Here is a 20,039-nt window from a genome sequence, read left to right as displayed (position 1 = left end):
TTCTGTCTTTGGGGACAGGTGGTTCACCACTTAGCTGTACGGTGGATCCTCATGTGGTTAAGCTTGCATGTGGTGCCCAAGTGTTTAATGTTCTTGTCCCGTTTCAAATGTGGCTCACAGAAAATACGGATGATCATGATTTTGTCAAAAACCAAGGTTTTAATAAAAAAAACAGATGGCAGGCGTGCAACCTCCTTCACCCTCCCATCCTGCCTGCTGCTGGGATGGTCTTTGCTTTCACAAAGCAATGGTAGGGGACCTTGGTAAGTGCATGTTTGTCTTTGTCCTCTTCTTCTGATTGGTGCTTTTCCTTGCAGTTCACACACTATTTAAAGAGGAACTCCAGTGAAAATAATGTAGTAAAAAAAGTGCTTCATTTTTTACCATAATTATGTATAAATGATTTAGTCAGTGTTTGCTCATTGTAAAATCTTTCCTCTCTCCGATTTACATTCTGACATTTATTACATGGTGACATTTTTACTGTGGGCAGGTTATGTAGCTGCTCCTAGCTGTTTTGGCTGTTAGAGACAGCTGTAAACAGCCATTTCCTGTCTGTGAACATTGTTACATTGTGGCACTTTGCCCAGAGTACCGCGGTCCCAGAGCTTCTTGTGGGGGGGGGGGGGGGGGGGGTTTCAGCACAAAATCAGTCATACAGCGCCCCCTGATGGTCTGTTTGTGAAAATCATTATATTTCTCATGTAAAAGTGGGTATCAGCTACTGATTGGGATAAAGTTAAATTCTAGGTTGGAGTTTCTCTGTTAAAGACAATTATAGTTGTTAACTGGGAAATTCAAACAAGCCTCACTGCAAACTGATTTAAATTTTCCACTGGGGCTTAACTTTTGTCACCAAACAGAACATTAGACCTAAGATCCTGAGATTTTTTTGAGAATGATCTTGCAAAATCCTATACAGAAATGAGCTACTGCACACTTTCAAAGCAAATTAAAATCTTATTTTCTGGACATACTTCTAAATCGGACAATTTCTAACATTCATAGATGAAATCAACAATAAGAGTGTAGCTGGTCCCATTTAAAACAAATATTTAGCATCAAGTCCCCAAAGACACATATTCTTCTGGATTTACACCATACTGATTACCACAAAAATAATCAAATATACTAGATTATGAAGAGAAATGAAACAGAGACTTAAGGTTTCAACTTACAGGGAAGCAATAGGAAGAATTGCCAAAATAACTCACAAGGGTGCATTCAACACTATATTGTAGGAACAAAGCTTTACAGTACATTTCAAACTCATTTGTATAAACCCTTAAAGAGACTCTGTAACAAAAATTTCATCCTTATTTATTCTATCCTATAAGTTCCTATACCTGTTCTAATGTGGTCTGTCTTACTGCAGCCTTTCCTAGTTGCACAGTGGCTGTGTTATCTCTGTTATATAATCTAATCTTCTTTCCTCTGTCGGCTCTGTCGGGCTCAGGCACTCAGGCTGGAATGTGCAGGTCTGCTTGTGATAGGATATAAGCTATACACACCCTCTCCAGGCCCCCTCCAAGCTCTGTATGACTCACACACTGAGCTACTCTCAGCCTATCACATGCTGTTAGCAGCCATGTCTTTTGTTTGTAAACACTGCCTAAAACTGGCCATTACAAGCCAGGATTGCAGCAAGGAGTGGCAGAAACAGCACAGAGGGGCCCAGGAGAACATAATGAATAGAATGGTATGCTTTTTATTGTAAGAATTTTAGAGTACATATTCTCTTTAAGTTAAAAAATCCCCTTCATTTGAAAATAAATGCTGGAGTTAAATAGAGAATGACTGGAACTTACGTTATATCACATGGGTGTGTCCTAAATTGGCAGATTTTTTTGCAAAAAGGTTATTATGGTCATGGTATTGAACATCTCTACTATGCCAATCCAGTTCTCATTGGATGTTTATCTGCTCCACAATGTCTACTACCCACTCACAAAATGTAAAAAGACAATACTGATACATCTAATGAATGCAGCAAGATCTCTTATTCTACCTTTGTGAAAAATCTAATGGAGTCCAATACTGGAATATTATTGAAGAAAAATAGACACAGTGGCAGGGGGATTATGTTAACAGCCCAAAACCAATTAGATCAATACATTACCACAATGGAATGTTGGCTAGAATTTGACAACTCAAGATTTACTACGCAGAATTAGTCCATGAAACAGTCCAACTGATAACTAACAGACAAAGCCTTGGTTCACACATAAAAAGTTGTTCAGTCCTGTAAGTTTTTGACAGTTGGGATCAGTTTTGTATGCATTTCTATGGACGTGTTCACACATAAATTTGTACATTTCCAGGTCCAGTCCTGTCCTGTTAGTTATGTATGCATTTCTATGGCTGTGTTCTCTAATAAAAGGTGTACATTTCCAGTCCAGAACTGTCAGTTTTGTATCAGTTTTCTATGGGTATGTTCACACATAAAAGATATACGTTTTCGGTCTAGTCAGGTAAAATTGATGCAAAACTGACAGGACTGGGCTGGACTGGAAATATCCTTAACCAGCAGAAGGACAGTCTGTAGGTTGGCAATAGATGCTGACTGTAGCAGATTGATGAAGGTGTTCACAGTGATCCACTGTGCTTCCAGACAATTGCACATCCATTAATCCAAAGTTTAAGGAAAAAGAATCCGGGCACCAGTGTATTGCAAAGCGTAACACTGTATTTTATTCCATCCTCAACACAATTACAGAGTTTAGTAGTAGAGATGGCACGAACGGTTTGCCTGGCGGGTAGTTCACACGGAGTTCAGCTGTCCGTGTCAGGTAGCGAACACATAGCGCGTTCGACCCGCCCCCATACCTCGCCATTGGGCTAAATTTTGACCCTCCACATCACAGTCCGCAGACACATGGCAGCCAAGTCAGGCTGCACTCCTTCTTGGACCCCTGCACCCCCTATAAAAACGCAGCAGCGTCGGTCATGTTCTTAGTCTCTGGCTGTATTTTGTAGTCAGAGGAAGGGATAGAGATTGCTGGAGAGATAGGGAAAGCGTTAGTTAGGCTCTTGTTAGCGTGCTCCTCACTGAAATTTGTTGCTGAAAGCACCCCAAAAAAGGGGTGCATGTTATATCGGCGCCGCACAGTTCGGCGCGGGGAGAGCCGAATGACAGCTTTCCCCACTGCTGATAAACTCCGAGGCGGCGTTAAATACTATTCCCCTCTAAGTTATCGCAACTCGGAGGGAGATGTAATTTGGGGTCTGGCAGCCGCCAGAGCCCCGAATTACTGCTACGCGGGACACGCATCATAGCATTGCTGTTAGGCTCCCAGGTTCGGCGCTCGGCTCTCAGAGCCGCATGCCGAAATGAACTGATCCACCAAAAAAAGCTCTTTTGAGGGCTAATATTCTTCTGATGTGTTTTTTTGTGTGTGTGACACTGACACTGCATAGATACAGCCCTGTCTGTCGCACTTACAGCTGACCCTTGCTGTACTGTGCCAGGCCCAGCACACTGTATTACCAGTGCATATCTTTCCACTGTATTTGTGTGATTCAACTTACTATACCATAGCTCTCTTTGTGACTGACACTGCATAGATACAATGCACAGTCTCAGCTGGCCCTTCCTATACTGTGCCAGGCCAAGCACGCTGTATTATATCAGTGCATATCTGCAGTGTAATTGGTGGCACCACCCCCACCACGAATGGCAGGCAGGCCTGCTGCCAGCCTGCCACCCACTGAACACCAATGGCAACTGGCAGCAAGCCTCCACTGCGTGACACTGCATTAGAGTTGGTTGACACCACCCCCACCATGAATGGCAGGCAGGCAGGCAGGCAGGCCTGCTGCTGCCAGCCTGAAACCTGCTGATTTTTTGAAAATTATCATTGAAATGATAGAAATAATACCTTGAAATTTTGTATTTTTTATAAATACATTTGTATTTTTTAATTTGTTATAAATAACAAATATATACATAAATAACTTTCAAAATATTTTTTTATCAATAACTTTCACAAATAGGCGCAAGAAAAAAAAAAATTCACCTGTACACTGAGCCAGTCTGCCTCAGTTGAGCGCGCATGCAGCGCCAACACACCTTACAGACCTGTTAGCACTCAATCCTGGTTAACGTGGCGTTTTGTCTGTCAGTGTGAAGCGGGCATAACCCTTACATTACCACTCTTGACATTTTAAAGCAGCCCTTTTCCTCAAATGTGGGAATGTACTTTGCTTTTTGCCCTTTAGGGATTATAATCCTACTCTGCGTCAACTACGTAATTTTCCCAGGGACTTTTGGCATGTATCCCACTCTGTCATGCCCCCTCCAGGTGTTAGACCCCTTGAAACAATGTTTCCATCATGTTTGTGGCCAGAAACAGTCTTTGTAGGTTTCAAAATTCGCCCGCCCATTGAAGTCTATGGCGGTTAGCCATTTTGCGTGAACTCGAACTTTTGCGGAAGTTCGCGTCTGCGAACCCAAAATCTGAGGTTCGAGCCATCTCTATTTAGCAGTCTAAGCGGCCTGACAGCCGTTTCGTGAGTTAGACTCGCTTCCTCAGAGACCAGACACCAAATGCATTTGGTGTCTGATCTCTGAGGAAGCGAGTGTAACTCACGAAGCGACTATCAGGCCGCTTACATTGCTAAACTCTGTAATGGTGTTCAGGATGGAATAAAATACAGTGTTATACTTTGCAATCCACTTGCGCCCGGATTCTTTTTTCCTCAAACTTTGAACTGGAAATGTACAGATTTATGTGTGAACCAGGCCTAAAATGAAGAGAAATCATTGACGGCATACATTTTATTAACTAATTTTATTAACAATTAATTCCTAAGCAAGGACATTGCACTGCAGGTTGGGTCTCCACACATCTTTTCCTAAATGATTCAAGTAGCTGGGTCATCAAGCAAGGTGATGCCTGACAGTCAGTGTGACAATGTGCTTGCTGGCAGTCAGTGTGGCAAATTGTGCACATACATACTGCCCACATACATACTCGCTTTCCCTATTCATTCTATTGGAGCCACACATAACTGCTAATATAGCTAGGTCCAGCTCCAGATGTGCTAGCCACTGCAGAAGTTCACTGTTCCTGCACATCACAGCTGCTTTCCTGGTACACAAGATGCACTGCTTCCTTTGTGCTGATCGTGGCCACTCTAAATTGGGATAGCAAAATGCAATTCTTCAGTATTGAATAAATCAAGTAAAATGAGGACTTACGAAGGCTCTTCAGACACGGATGCTTTTTCTTCCAACTCCTGAGCTTGCTTGTACCATGGCAACTTGGCTTCCACTGGTAGTTTTTCTGCAAGGAGGTATAAAGCAACTTTTTGTAAAGGTCCATAAATTCACTGGCATTCCATCAAAATCATTCATTCTTACCTAGAAACTAGACAACTAAATATAAATATTGTACCATTTAACAGTACAAAATGAAAAAAGGCAGTTTGCCATATTTAGCCTACATTTTCATCAGTGTAAATTAGTAATTAAAGAGACACTATAGTAACATACAGTAGAATGCAATAAATTATTAAGGATACACACTTTTATGGTAATTTTCCTCGGTTCATCATCAAAACCACTTCCTATATCTCTATATTGCTGTATATCGGTATGTAGCCCCACCCACCCAGAAATGTTTAGCCTAGGCTGTTTAGCTATGCAGAATTCTTCTCTCAGAACATTCTGGGAGACCAGGCATTATTTTTATTGGCTTTGGAGTTCTCAGATACAAACATTCTGCAAAGCTGCACCTGACAGGACTAAAGATGTGAACACCTGCTATACATTTCAGAATGTAAGTCAGGATAAGGAAATATTTTAGAAAAAGCAAACACTCACTAAACAACTTACAAATAAAAATTTTAACACCCCTCCCCCCTCCATTTTATTCATTACATTATTTTCACTAAAGTTCCTCTTTAATGCTAGGTAACAAACTTTCAAAATATGTGGTACAGCATCCCTTCACTAGACACCTCCTGAATCCCAAATTTTCTATAGGCTGCAATCGTCTCCGAGATTGCTACTAGCCAACAGGGAAAGCCTATAGGAGTAAGCAGCAGTCCTTCCCATAGAGCCTACTACTGTCTCCATCAACTCGGATGCTTCAGATTCATCAACACATTTTTTTAAAACAGGATTTTAAAGTGGACCTGAGCTCTTGCATAGGACAGAAGGAAAACAGAGAAATGCACCCTGTATGTATTTAGAGAGTTTAGCCTGTCTAATAACCCCTCATCTGTGACTAATACTCAGTGTAACTTCATCTCTCAGCTGTGTCAGCTGGCTGCCACAGCAAAGTAGCTAATTGGTAAACACAGGATGTTAACCCTATATCTGCTTCCATGAAAGCAGGAAGTAGACACATTGCAGATTTATTGCAGGAATTGTAACGGCTGTAACAAAGAAATGTTTTTCTTTAAAGGTTATTATGCTGTTGCATATATTTTAGAGCGGAGAGGCAGTTGTGAGTTCAGATTCGCTTTAAGCAGCAAAAGTCTTCTTTCTTTCACATAAAAAAGGGTAAAATTTGGGCTTTCTGACTACTCAGGCATCGGATGGTAAATTTAGATCTCTGCCTGGAGATGAGCTTTAAAGAAGTTACGGTTAGACTTTGGCTCGCTCACTGTTGAACTGAAAAGTGTTTCCCATAAAGCCCCACAATCTGACAGGCAAAGGTTCTCATCCAAAGCAATCAACATAAAAGACTTAGATGCGGAGATTATAGGTTCCAACGTCTATTTCCTAAGAAACCTCAACTAGGATTGGATTGTTTTCCAGTTTTAACATGGAAGTAGTAGCTATGAAGGCACAGAGAAAATTGCTGACTACTTTATGCTGACCTAATAATCGCTGATGATTACTGTATAAAGGCTCTATAAAGAAGCACACATATACGCTAATCAAAACCAGATCAGCCATAGACTGTAACGAGATGTGATATTTTTATAACAACAGTTATTATTATTTCCAATAGCGGAAAGTAAAACAGAAAAAGGTAAGTTTTAATGTGCAGTGGAGCAGAAAGACATACATGACGACAAGGAGCAATTGTACTACAGCTGGCTGATGTGTTGAAAAGGTAATATAATTTCCTCTGCTTTAAGAAACGCATACGGTTTAATACAAGGAACCTGCTGTCCTCACAAACACATGTTAAAGAGATAATAAGCTGCTCAGAAGCCAGAAAAATGGCCATGTTGAGATACAAGAGAAATCCTATAAAACGAAGAAAGCCTACAACTTTTGAGGACTCTACAAATGTAATTTAATACACAAAATGGTGCCTGTGAAGATAATCAAGACGATGCTTTATACATTACAGAGGAGGAGGGGATGCACTCTTCTGAAATGAAATCTGGACCTGGATCGGTTTTGTGGAGAGGTGCTCCAATAATACCCCAAAACCTGTCTTATCAGCTCATCGACTGTGCTGAGATTCAAAAACGAGGAACATATTTTATTTAGTTATCACTGATGGAAAGCAGGACGCAGTATGTCACACACACTGTTTTCTTCTCCAATTCATTCCAGTTTTTTTCTTTGAATTAAGAATTAATATTCTACAGGTTTTCCCCCTCTCAAGGTAGTAATAAACATGCACGGAATTCATTAACTAACAAGGGTGACTGATCTTGATCCAGTGTTATGGCAAAATGCTGTTTCTACTATTTCCTCACATATGGATATGGGTTTCATTGTTCTCCCATGTCGTGACACGAGTAGTGATATGGTAATCAGCTGCACCCATGCTGGCCACGCACGGAGCCTGCTAAATTGAAAGGTATGTTGAAACGTTGTCAATTCACATCTTTAGGAAAAGGTGATTACAAAAAACAGAAATGAGATGAGAGATGGCCATACCTAGGAACAGTCAGGGTCTGACCTCTAGTCTCATATATCTGAAGAATCTGAGGTAAAAGCTAGACCTGTCAGGCTAACATTTGTATGCTTTCTTTGTTATGCCGCAATACTGTTTATACATTCTGAAGTCACTGACAGCTATTACAGATACAGTTGTGTGTTCCTCTCTTTTAATACAAATGTGAAATGGTTTCCCCCATGTTTTCTGTTGCGCTATTATTCTAGGTGTTACAATTAATATTTATTATGCTAACTAAAGATCTGATTGTTAAAGCAATCCTGGAGATAAAATAAACTTATGAGATAATGACATGTATGTGTAGTACAGCTAAGAAATTAAGTAGCAAAGAAAAAAGCTTTCTGAGCTCTTTGCCCTAACTTGGTTCCAAGGTAGTCCCGTTTTCTGAAGCACTTATCTCAATCTGTCTCTCAATATTTCTTGTTTGTTTAAAGGATACCACAACTGACATGTGACATGATGAGATAGACATGTGTATGTACAGTGCCTAGCACACAAATAACTATGCTGTGTTCCTTTTTTTCTTTCTCTGCCTGAAAGAGGTAAATATCAGGTATGTAAGTGGCTGACTCAGTCCTGACTCAGACAGGAAGTGACTACAGTGTGACCTTCACTGATAAGAAATTCCAACTATAAAACACTTTCCTAGAAGAAAATGGCTTCTGAGAGTAAGAAAGAGATAAAAAAGGGGGAAATTCTTATCAGTGAGGGTCACACTGTAGTCACTTCCTGTCTGAGTCAGGACTGAGTCAGCCACTTACATACCTGATATTTACCTCTTTCAGGCAGAGAAAGAAAAAAAGGAACACAGCATAGTTATTTGTGTGCTAAGCACTGTACATACCCATGTCTATCTCATTATGCCACATGTCAGTTGTGGTATCCTTTAAGATTTTACCGCAGAAGAGTTCAAGTGGTCATTAGCTCTGTTCTGTTTCAAAATTTAACCATTCATGGCGCGTGGACTTGATTGTGACGTCCAGGCGGCTGCTGCCTTGCCCGCTCATGCCACCCCCGGTAGCCCAGAGGATCAATGAATGAAAACATAGTTCCCTTTCATTCATCTAAGTCCTCGGGCTGAAAAAATAACGGCTTCTTATCAGAGGCTGCGGTCTTTCTGACAAAAGAGAAAAAGTTTCCTGTCCTCTATATGCTTCCTGGAAGTTTAATGAAATGTTTAATGAAAAAAAAATTACAATTAAAAAACAAAACAAAAAACAAATAGTTACCTAAGGGTCTGAACTTTTTTAATATGCATGTGAAGAGGGTATATTGCGAACATTTTGTAAGTTATAAGCTTGTAAATAGTGATGGACGCAAAACTGAAAAAATGCACCTTTATTTCCCAAAAATATATTGGCGCCATACATTGTGATAGGGACATAATTTAAATGGTGTAATAACGGGGACGAATAAGCAAATAAAATACATAGGTTTTAATTATGGAAGAATGTATTATTTTAGCTATAATGGCCGAAAACTGAGAAATTAATTTTTTCCATGTTTTCTTAATATCCTGTTAAAATGCATTTAGAAAAAAAATAATTCTTAGCAAAATGTCCTACCCAAAGAAAGCCTAATTGGTGGCGGAAAAAACAAGATATAGATTAACTAATTGTGATAAATAGTGATAAAGTTATTGACGAATGAATGGGGAGTTGAAAATTGCTCTGATGCATAAAGTGAAAAATATTCACGGGCTGAAATGGTTAAAATACAGTGTGTGGTTTGTAAACTGCAAATATGACAGAATGATGCAATGTTATAAAAAAAAGCTATAGACGTAAAAATAAAAACATGAGACTCTTTTCTTTGCTACTAATGTTCAATTAATTATCCGCACTTAACATACAATTCATTATATCACTTGTTTCGCTTCAGCTTTGCTTTAATCTTTTGGACAAAAAGTGTTTTTATTGATAACATCAGTATGTTAGTTTCTAGCATTTTATTTTGGCATAATTGTGCTTTCTCAAGCCAGACGTGAATCCCTCCCATACAAGGGACAGGTGACAAACCCACTGTCTCTCAGCTATTTGTGGGAACTCAGACTTCGAGCTCAAGCCATAGTTACATAGTTATTTGGGTTGAAAAAAAGACACATCCTTCAAGTTCAACCAGAGAAAAAGCAAGATTTGCACCTTTTAAATGCTCATTCTTTAAAATATATCATATTATCCAATGCACAAATGTCTTGGGATTGTTATTTTTTTACCACCTATCTTTTAAAAAAAAATATTTTATTAATTTTCCAAAAAGAACAAAATTAACCAAAAGTCGACTCCCTCGCAGGTGAGTGCATAGAAACACAAAAGAACATAAGAACACAAACATGACATATACCCTAAACAATCCACCTCTTTTTGATACTGACCCAGACCCTTCCTCCCCCCCCCCCCCCCATCACCCAACCCCCTAATTAGACAAAAGAAGACCATTGTTCAAATAGTGGGTTACATATAATAGTCTAAGTTGCTTTCTACATGTAGTTATGTCAACAGTGTATTATATTAAACCGCATTCAGCTTCAATATCGTACCCTCCTATATCTTAAAAAGTATCTTTGTTACTAGTCCAGGGCTTCCAAATTGTATCAAATTTCTGTGGACACCCCCTAGGTATAAATGCAGCTTTATACAGATGCAAAGAATCATTAATCAGTTTCTTACAATATTGGAGAGAAGGAGATTCAGCCTTCTTCCAGTGGAGTATGATTGCCTTACGATAGTAGTATAATAGAAGGCCAACTAATGCACTTTGTGCTCGGGTAGGTGCAAGCTTAGTAGTGTCCCCCAAAATACAGTATAGTGGATCATTGGGCGTGTGGATTTTGGTGATCTTTGTGATATATTCACATTTGTCCTTCCAGTTAGATGATATATTGGGACACAGCCACAACATATGATCTAAATCCGCATCAGCGGCAGCACATCTCCAACATAGTACAGGATTAGACAGATCCAATTTAGATAGTTTGGAAGGGGTTAGATAAGCTCTATGTAGGATTTTTAATTGGATCAATCTATCTCTAGTAGCTATTAGGTATGTAAAGGGCTTGATCCAGATATCCTCCCACTTTTCAGCATCAAGACTCGGTATCATATTAAGCCATGGATGTTTGTATGCAGTAACATGAGGTTCAGTTATAAGAATAATGTGCTGATAAATTGATGACAAGGCCTTTGTAAAGTTTTCATTTATCAAAATATCTTCGATTTCAGAGGTGTTTAATCTAACAGGAATATTCCCACATTGCGCCCCAAAAGCATGCCTTAGTTGTAGAAAACGGAAAAAAACAGTATTTGGCAGTGAGAAGGTTTCTTTTAAGGAAGATTACCAGATTGCACAATATGTTATATATGTGATACCCCTTTAGATATCCATATCCATATTATGGGATCAGGAATAGTGTAGAAGTGGCTCAATTTTGGATTGTTCCATAAGGGAGTATGAGGAGAAAACTTATTGTCTGGCGGGCGGCTCCACTTATGTACTAGATCCCATGCCTTTATAACTATCCTCATGTTATTGGTTAGGGGATAAGGTGCAATGACCCCTCTATATATAGAATTTGTTTGAGAGCCTCAAAGGAGCCAAGGAGAGCAGCATCTAGTACAACTGCAGCATTTGTAGGGTCTTGGGTTAGCCACCAATTAGCGGTTACTAGTTGACTGGCTAAGTAGTACTTAAAGAGATCAGGAAAAGCCAAGCCTCCCCCTGTCCATGGCCGTTGGAGTTTCTTTAGGCTTATTTTTGGATTTTTGTTATGCCAGATAAAGCTTGTGAGTATAGATGTAAGCTGTGTATCAAATCTGCGGGGAATCCATACTGGGCAATTTCTAAACAAATAAAGATACTTAAAGGGAACCTTAACTGAACGGGGGGGGGGGGGGGGTAAAGACTTTCACTTACCTGGGGCTATTACTAGCCCCCTGCAGCAGTCCTGTGCCCTCGGAGCCGCTCTGGAATCCTCTGGTCCCCCGCTGTCACTTAGTTTCGTTTTTGACGACTCACCAGTCGGCCGGCCGCCATGCGTATTATTAGACGCATTCCCTACTGCAATTAGCATTGTTGCGGACCGCAACGCGTACAAAAATACGCGTTGCCGCATTCCGCGCGCGTTTCGGACCGCAACAGCGCTAATTGCAGTAGGGAATGCGTCTAATAACACGCATGGCGGCCGGCCGACTGGTGAGTCATCAAAAATGAAACTAAGTGTCAGCGGGGGACCGGAGGATTCCAGAGCGGCTCCGAGGGCACAGGACTGCTGCAGGGGGCTGGTAATAGCCCCAGGTAAGTGAAACTCGTTACCCTCCATTCAGTTAAGGTTCTCTTTAAGTAAAAGTTTCATTTTAATTAAGTTTATTCTGCCTACAAGTGATAGGACAAGGCATTGCCAACCTAACAGCTTTTGCTTTGTATGTTGCAATAGAGGTAATATATTATCATTAAGGAAATCATTAGTGCTGTTGGAAATCCAAACCCCTAAGTGTTTTGTTTAGACACTATCTCCATTGGAGGGTGAGGTATGGAGAAGGAATTTAGAAGGAGGACTTTGGATTTTGCCCGATTTACCACAAGGCCTGTAAACGGGGCAAATGTTTTAAAAGTCTCCAAAACGGCCATGAGAGAATTCGCTAGATTAGCTAGATATACAACTAATTCATCTGCGTACAGGGATACCCTCTCCTCCTGCCCACCAACAGAGAAACCCTGCACATCATGGCTTTGCCTCAAGGCTGTTGCAATTGGTTCCATAGCTATAGCAAAGAGGACCGGAGAGAGAGGGCATCCCTGCCTAGTTCCCCTAAATAGCCCAATCTGCTCAGAGATCTGCGTTCCAATTTTAATTTGTGAGGTAGGCACTTTGTAAATTGCCTGTAACCAGGATATGATCCACAGATGAAGAAAAGAAGGATGATGGAGCACCGATTCTGCTATTAGGGTATAGGTTATTACCTGTTGTGCCTTTGAGAAAGCAGCTGTTGCTGCGAAACGGCTGTCAGGCCGGTATCTACACCCTTCACTTCTGGTATGCCTGTTATGCCTACGTGATGCAACAATAAAACCCTAATAGCAGAATCGGTGCTCCATCATCCTTTTCTTCATCTGTGGAATATATAGCTGATAAGGTGAGCACGACTGCTGGGAAAGCACACACGTGGAGCCCGTCGTCAGTCGGTGTCTGGTGCCAACCCTACCTAACCTCCATCCTATTATTAACCAGGATATGAGCTTTACACCAAAACCTAATATAGTAAGGGTAGTCCATAGGTATGGCCATTCAACTGAGTCAAATGCTCGCTGTATATCCATAAAAACTAAAGCTCTAGGAGTATTGATAGAGTCAGATGACTGAATATGCGTAAAAATCCTTCTAAGGTTTATATCAGTGGTTTTGTGTGGCATAAAGCCGGTTTGGTCTGGGTTAATAATTTCTGTAATACATTTGTTTATTCTAGTAATTATTTTGGTAAGGATTTTTAAATCATTGTTCAACAAGGAGATTGGCCTATAAGATTGGCAGTCTAATGGGTCTTTGTCTTGTTTTAATATTAATATAACATGGGCCTGGTAAAAGGAGGATGAGGGCTCTCCATTGACTAAACAGTTATTCAAAATGCTTTTAAGGTATGGGGCTAAGAGGCGTGAATATCTTTTATAGAACTCTATGGGTATTCCATCTGGTCCAGGTGACTTTTGTGATGGAAAGGAGGAAATAGCATCTAAGATTTCCTCTTCCGTGATCTCAACCTCCAGCTCAGCTGAGATTTCCTCTGTGAGAGATGGCATGTTTACGTTAGTAGCTGGGGATTATCGGATAGTGAGGATTTATATAAGGTTTCATAGTATTCATAAAAAGTTTGGAGGATTTGGGAGGGGCATGCAGAGATCTCGCCGATTGCAGTCGGATTTCAGGAATATTAGATTGGGCAGTAGGGTTCCGTGAGAGGTTTGTCAAAAGCTTTCCATTTTTGTCCCCTTTTTTGAACGCTGACTGTTGCCATTCCAGAAAGGAAATCTTAGTTTGTATCCCCTATCTAGCAGAGTTTTCCATTGTTGACTGTGTGTGAATGTCAGATCCAACTTAGCTATACTTCAAGTGGTCTAAAACTCAGCATTTCTTCTTTGTTTTAAAATATTATTTACAGCCTTAAACGTACTTCCAGAAAAAAGTTATACACAGCACTTTGGCACTTTGTTCTGCAGTGGAAAGCTGCTTCAGCTTATGATCCACATCCAAAGAGGAGATAACATTATCTTTTGTTTACATTCTTCAGTTGCTAGAATTATTTACAGCCAGCCACGTGTTGAAATGAAACTGTACTGAGCTCACAAGCAGAGACAGATGAGAAATTTTCACTAGATAGCTGCTGTATTTATATAATAAAATCTATGAATAAAATGCAATTGCACTTTCAGAGCAGATAAACTGTACTTTGGGAACTTGTAATTTGTAAACAGGCAATAATACTGGTGCACAAAAGCAAATATGATAACCGTATGGGTAATAAAAAGTAGGAAAACAAATCATTATTGAATGTTATGCCCTTTTATTCCACTTTTGTAACAGGAGGCAATCAAAATTACCTCCCCGTATTGTCCTATATGTTCTATCAAGACCTATGAATCTGATATTGGCATATATGTCCTCAAGAACGGGTTTAAAAGACCGAACTACTAGTATCAGGACAGAAGGATCTTTTTTTTTTTTTACTCTTAATACTGGCAATATGTTCACCAATTCTAGATCATAACTCATGCTAAATCTTACAGATGTAGAATGCACCGCATGGGCAGACCAGTATATAAACCACCAGGTGGAACGCTGCGTGACCAAGTGTATGAGTGACACGAAACAGTCGTCGCTTTCCTCCACCAGTGCCCGCCACCCACCTCCTCCACCATGAATGTCACACAGGTCAGATCTTAAATTCATTTTTGACTGTTGCAAGATTCTTCTATTGAAGCCGTGATTGATCTAATAAACACCATTAAGCAACGGACGGAAGGTGCATGTTCTTTTTCTTGTGAATACAAAACCACCAGATTTGTTTCACAGTTTACAAAATGTGCCATAGGCCATGTTCTTCCATCAGGCAGCATAACACTTCTACTAACAGACACATAGTGGCAGACAGAGCAACCTCCACAAGCATACAGTATGTACCTGTGATTGTGCAATGTTTACATTATATCACAACACCCAGTCTGGTAAACTTGCCACACAAACAGGACACACCACTTTTACTGGTACAAACACTAGTAGAGCACCTCCCATTACAATACTACCGCCATGCACATTATGAGGATAATTGCACATTGCAATGGTAAAGCAAGGTAACAGGAACCAAAGCAACATGCATCTTACCCTGGTAACGTGTGTGGCACTTACAGTTTAATGGGCACAGTTCCCTTAGTATTTGTACAGGTAAAATTGCCTTGTGCTGTCTGTGCACAGCAAATTTAGCAGGGATTTATTATCGGCCCATTATGCGTTGAGAGGAAGAACGGTAGTGGATTCATTTAATATAAGGAGGCTCTAAAATAGGCAAGACTTAACTTCACATTACTAATCAGGTTGTGAAAAGGCTTGCGACAAGTAAAACTTTATTTATAGATTCATAACTCATACTAAAATAACTCAAACATACAGATCCTCCAAAATCTGTCCAAGCCTTTGTAGAATTAGCAATGTCTTCATATATTAAGGCTGTGGTTTAATTATGTATTAAACAGAAAACAGCCTCAGTAGCACAATTAGATTTTTGCAACCGCTGAAATGCATAAACAAAGATAAACAAAGTATTCTGACTCTTACTCACATCATATATATTTTGTGAACACTTGTCCAGTTTGATTTGAAAAAGAAGACCATAAGACACATAGCTGCAAGTCCTTAACCACACTCCTAATTACAGAAGACGGTTTATAGTTTGTGTGTATAAATATATATATAGTGTTTAGTGTATAGTGTTTATTTACCATTAGGAGGCCCTCATCAGTGGTTGAAAAATGAGTATTATATTTCAAAGAATAAGTTCCACACAGATGTATAACCATTTTTATGTTAGAAATCTGGTTGTCTAGAATCATTTACTAGAATAGAATAATTGCCTGCTTGATAAGGCACACAAGCCTTAGTGCAGTTGTTCAGCTCCACCATTTTAGGCTTGCAAGAATAATTTGCTTACCTCAACTCAATTCTGAGGGTCTATTTCCAATAGCATGTTGCATTTTGCATGCATTTTTTTGGATGCAAATTCCAGCAATTTTTCCATGAATGTTAACGTGGAAATCTGGATATGGCTATCAATCATTGTATGGGAAATGAATGCATGCTGCAGCATGCAATCCATACTTTTTCTGCATCACACAGCAATGGCAAATTCGCATTCAATGGAAATGACTCCATTGACATGTATTAGTTACAGTTTCAATGTGAATATTCAAATTGGGAATTTTTTGTACTTAGTGAAAAAGGGCTCAAACCAGCACCTGGTACATGTAAAAAAATGCCACAGCAAAATTTAAAAAAATGAAACACGCCCAGTATCACTACCCAAAAGGCTTACAGCCTAAAGGTGCAAGATTTCATGTATTGCCTTGTTTCTGCCAGAAATGGCATTACACAATGGAAGATGTTTACTAGAAGCATGCCCATGGTCTGATTACTTTGGGGGTGCCTCATCTGATTAATGTATTGGAAATTACTGAACATATATAAAACATCAGATATAGTCCATTGGTGTAACTACAGCCAGAAAACCTCCTCACAGCCCCTTTCACACCCTTTAGTCAGCAGACACTTATACTTCAGCCTGGCAGAGGAGCTCAGGGAGGGGAGTGGACAGTGTGGTAAATTGGAAATCGGTGGGAAGTTACAGATGCAGGCCTCACAGAGAAGTTGTGCTAGGTATGTCAGTTATGCTAAGTATCTCAGTATGTCTCTGAAGGAAATCGATGTTACCAATAACAAAGTTACACAGGGAAGGTACCAGAACTTTCATCAGTGTATTCAGGAAATAAAAGTACCTTTGGCCCTGAGGAAAACTTGACTATGTCTCTGTGCCTATGTGATGTATGCAGGCAAGGTGATTGTACAAAACCATACACCCTGGTGTCCACTGAGAAGGAGTGTGGGTGGTCGTCATTGAAGTGTGTCAAGAATTGTAAGCCCCATGAATCTATAGGGATCCATGATATGCTGTAACTCCAGTGACCAATGCCATGGCACTTTGTTGGAATGCAGGTCTATATCTTCATCATTTATGCACAAGGCATGCATAGCAACACACCAAACTAACCAATGATAATGCAGCTGGTGTCCAGATATATCAGTGCTAAAAGAGGAAAGCTGTGGTTACTGCTATATTGGGTGGTTTGGTGGTCTTTCCAGCCCCTAAGGAACACAATCCTTAGTGTAGTTAAAAGGTACAGCGCTCTCACACCAGCCACATATAGTCCAAAATGACCTCCACAGTCCCTTATGATAGTTCTCAATGGTTCACTCAAATGTCCAACAGCTTTAGCGTTCCTTCACAATAGTAAGTATCACGCTCACCAAATTTGATGGCTGACAAGTTACAATCAGCATAACCAGCGTGTGTCAGATGTCAAGCAACGCTTCCCTCTCAGATTTCCTCTTGTATGTACCTCAGAGCAAACAAACACATAGCATAGCGTAATAATGTTAAGATGGTAAGATAGGCACACCTCCACCTGTGACACTGATCACCCGTGTGTTACAGCAAGTCACCATACACCCAATGTGTATGACTGATATGGTTGCGGGCTCACCAGATTCAGATGCTGACCATATATAAGACCAGCTAACAGCGCTTTAGTACTCAATCAGCCTCCCAAGTTCTGCAGAATCTTCTCCCTTAAAGGACTCAAAGCGGAATCGCCATAGTGTAATAACATTTATTAAAAGATTAAGAAACAAGTAGTGCACTCACATTTTAAAAACGAATCATGCGCATGTAAAACAAGCTCCTATGGACGTCCTCCTAGATGCCAAAACTCGCGTCTCCACACAGCGCCACGAGGCCACGCGTGGCGCTGTGTGGAGACGCGAGTTTTGGCATCTAGGAGGACGTCCATAGGAGCTTGTTTTACATGCGCATGATTCGTTTTTAAAATGTGAGTGCACTACTTGTTTCTTAATCTTTTAATAAATGTTATTACACTATGGCGATTCCGCTTTGAGTCCTTTAAGGGAGAAGATTCTGCAGAACTTGGGAGGCTGATTGAGTACTAAAGCGCTGTTAGCTGGTCTTATATATGGTCAGCATCTGAATCTGGTGAGCCCGCAACCATATCAGTCATACACATTGGGTGTATGGTGACTTGCTGTAACACACGGGTGATCAGTGTCACAGGTGGAGGTGTGCCTATCTTACCATCTTAACATTATTACGCTATGCTATGTGTTTGTTTGCTCTGAGGTACATACAAGAGGAAATCTGAGAGGGAAGCGTTGCTTGACATCTGACACACGCTGGTTATGCTGATTGTAACTTGTCAGCCATCAAATTTGGTGAGCGTGATACTTACTATTGTGAAGGAACGCTAAAGCTGTTGGACATTTGAGTGAACCATTGAGAACTATCATAAGGGACTGTGGAGGTCATTTTGGACTATATGTGGCTGGTGTGAGAGCGCTGTACCTTTTAACTACATTTATTTAGGGTGTCAATACTCACCCAGTTGTATAGCGATCCATCCAGCCAGTATTTGTGATTGTTTACAGGAACATTGGAAATTTATGTACATTTGATATTTTAATATTTTAGCACTTTGCCCGATAAGGAGCGCATATACCACTGTGCCCCTCAACAATCCTTAGTGTGCCTGTTCCATTACCACTACATTAAAATGCAAAAAACTGTGTTGAAAAAACAACAACAATACAGCAATTCAAAATACAATGCATCAGTATATTTTAAGGTTTACATAAACGTTTAGCTTACCTTTCATTTTGTAGCAAGGTATATGAACAGTGCATTCTTCCTTAATGTGTGGTTTTGTTTTAGGACTGCATCCCCCTGTATGTATTCCTCTGTGGTCAATGCACAGGACTACTCGATACCTCAGTCCATGTCCACATGTGACAGTGCACTGGAAAACATGGGAAAGTATTGTATTGTCTCCACTCAGGTCATTTTACCAGATACATTTCAGTTACACCATGGGAAACTCACCGGCGACCATTCCTGAGCCAGCCATTTAGGGCAATCAAAAATATTGCAGGGCTGGACAATGGGCATTTTTGGAGTGTACATACATTTCCATTCCTCAACAGTGCTTATTTGTCCCTGCATGTCCTCCTCCACACAGGAGACTGTCCGGCTTTGAATGCCTCCCCCGCAAGATGATGAGCAAGCAGTCCAGGGAGTACTTTCCCATCTTAGAAGGAAATAAGAAAAATGACTTGGTTATTAAAGTAACTGTAATAAATCTTTCTTACCAAAATATTTATGATTCTGTCTTCATAGTGCTGCAATCCAGATGGATGGCTGTACAGGGGTCAGCCAGCACACTGACTACTTTTCTCCAGAGTACTCCAGCAAATGCACACAGCATAAGACACGCTGGACTACACAGAGCAGCATCACATTGTCACATCATTGCAACACGTGCAAACAAGATCCTGCCCACCAACCATTACCTATTTTTCTCCTTTTTACCTTCCCAACCCCCCTTCAGCTTATCAGCTCAGTAGATAACCGAATAATTAGGAGATACCTGTGTATATAGCAGATTCTCACTGCCTGAAAAGTTTGGGCAATGGAAACTTTGTATGTGTAGCTTAGTTTTGCCGTGCCTTCTATCACTTTCCAAAGGAAGTTCCCTCTGTGCCACATACTGTACGGTTAGCAATGAAACAGACAAGTCAAAGTTTCTACATTCTCTCCACCAATAGAGGTCATTTTGGCCTTTGTGTTAGTGAAAAGGCCTGAATAGTACATCAGTAGTGAGGAATGCAGTGTTGTCACTAGGCATGACTTCTTTTTCTAGACCCTAGAGGATCCTTAGCAGAGGACATGGTGTAATGTCCATTTAACCGCCTTAGCGGTATACACGAGCTCAGCTCGCCCATTACCGCCGGAGGGTGGGGAAGTGGGGTCTCAGAGGCACTCAAACAATCACGGGACAATCAAAGCC

At 40.5% G+C, this 20,039-nt stretch overlaps 1 protein-coding gene across 6 annotated transcripts in view; it reads right to left on the bottom strand.

Moving 5' to 3' along the window:
- Positions 1-20,039, bottom strand: part of ADAMTSL1 (ADAMTS like 1) — a 529,495-nt gene that overhangs the window by 272,392 nt on the left and 237,064 nt on the right. For all 6 annotated transcript variants that reach the window (XR_011020540.1, XR_011020539.1, XM_068234383.1 and 3 more), the window contains 3 exons: positions 19,076-19,280; positions 18,845-18,992; positions 5,201-5,285 (listed from right to left, as the gene is read on the bottom strand). Coding sequence is in view for 4 of the 6 variants with exons in the window: in XM_068234383.1 (XP_068090484.1) it covers positions 5,201-5,285; positions 18,845-18,992; positions 19,076-19,280 (438 nt within the window). In the remaining 2 variants the exon portion in view is untranslated. The remainder of the gene's footprint in view (positions 1-5,200; positions 5,286-18,844; positions 18,993-19,075; positions 19,281-20,039) is intronic.

Source organism: Hyperolius riggenbachi, chromosome 1 (genome assembly GCF_040937935.1).
Source record: "Hyperolius riggenbachi isolate aHypRig1 chromosome 1, aHypRig1.pri, whole genome shotgun sequence".
NCBI lineage: Eukaryota > Metazoa > Chordata > Amphibia > Anura > Hyperoliidae > Hyperolius > Hyperolius riggenbachi.
Note: the sequence above shows the minus strand (reverse complement) of the source record. Positions and strands in the feature narration are given on the sequence as shown.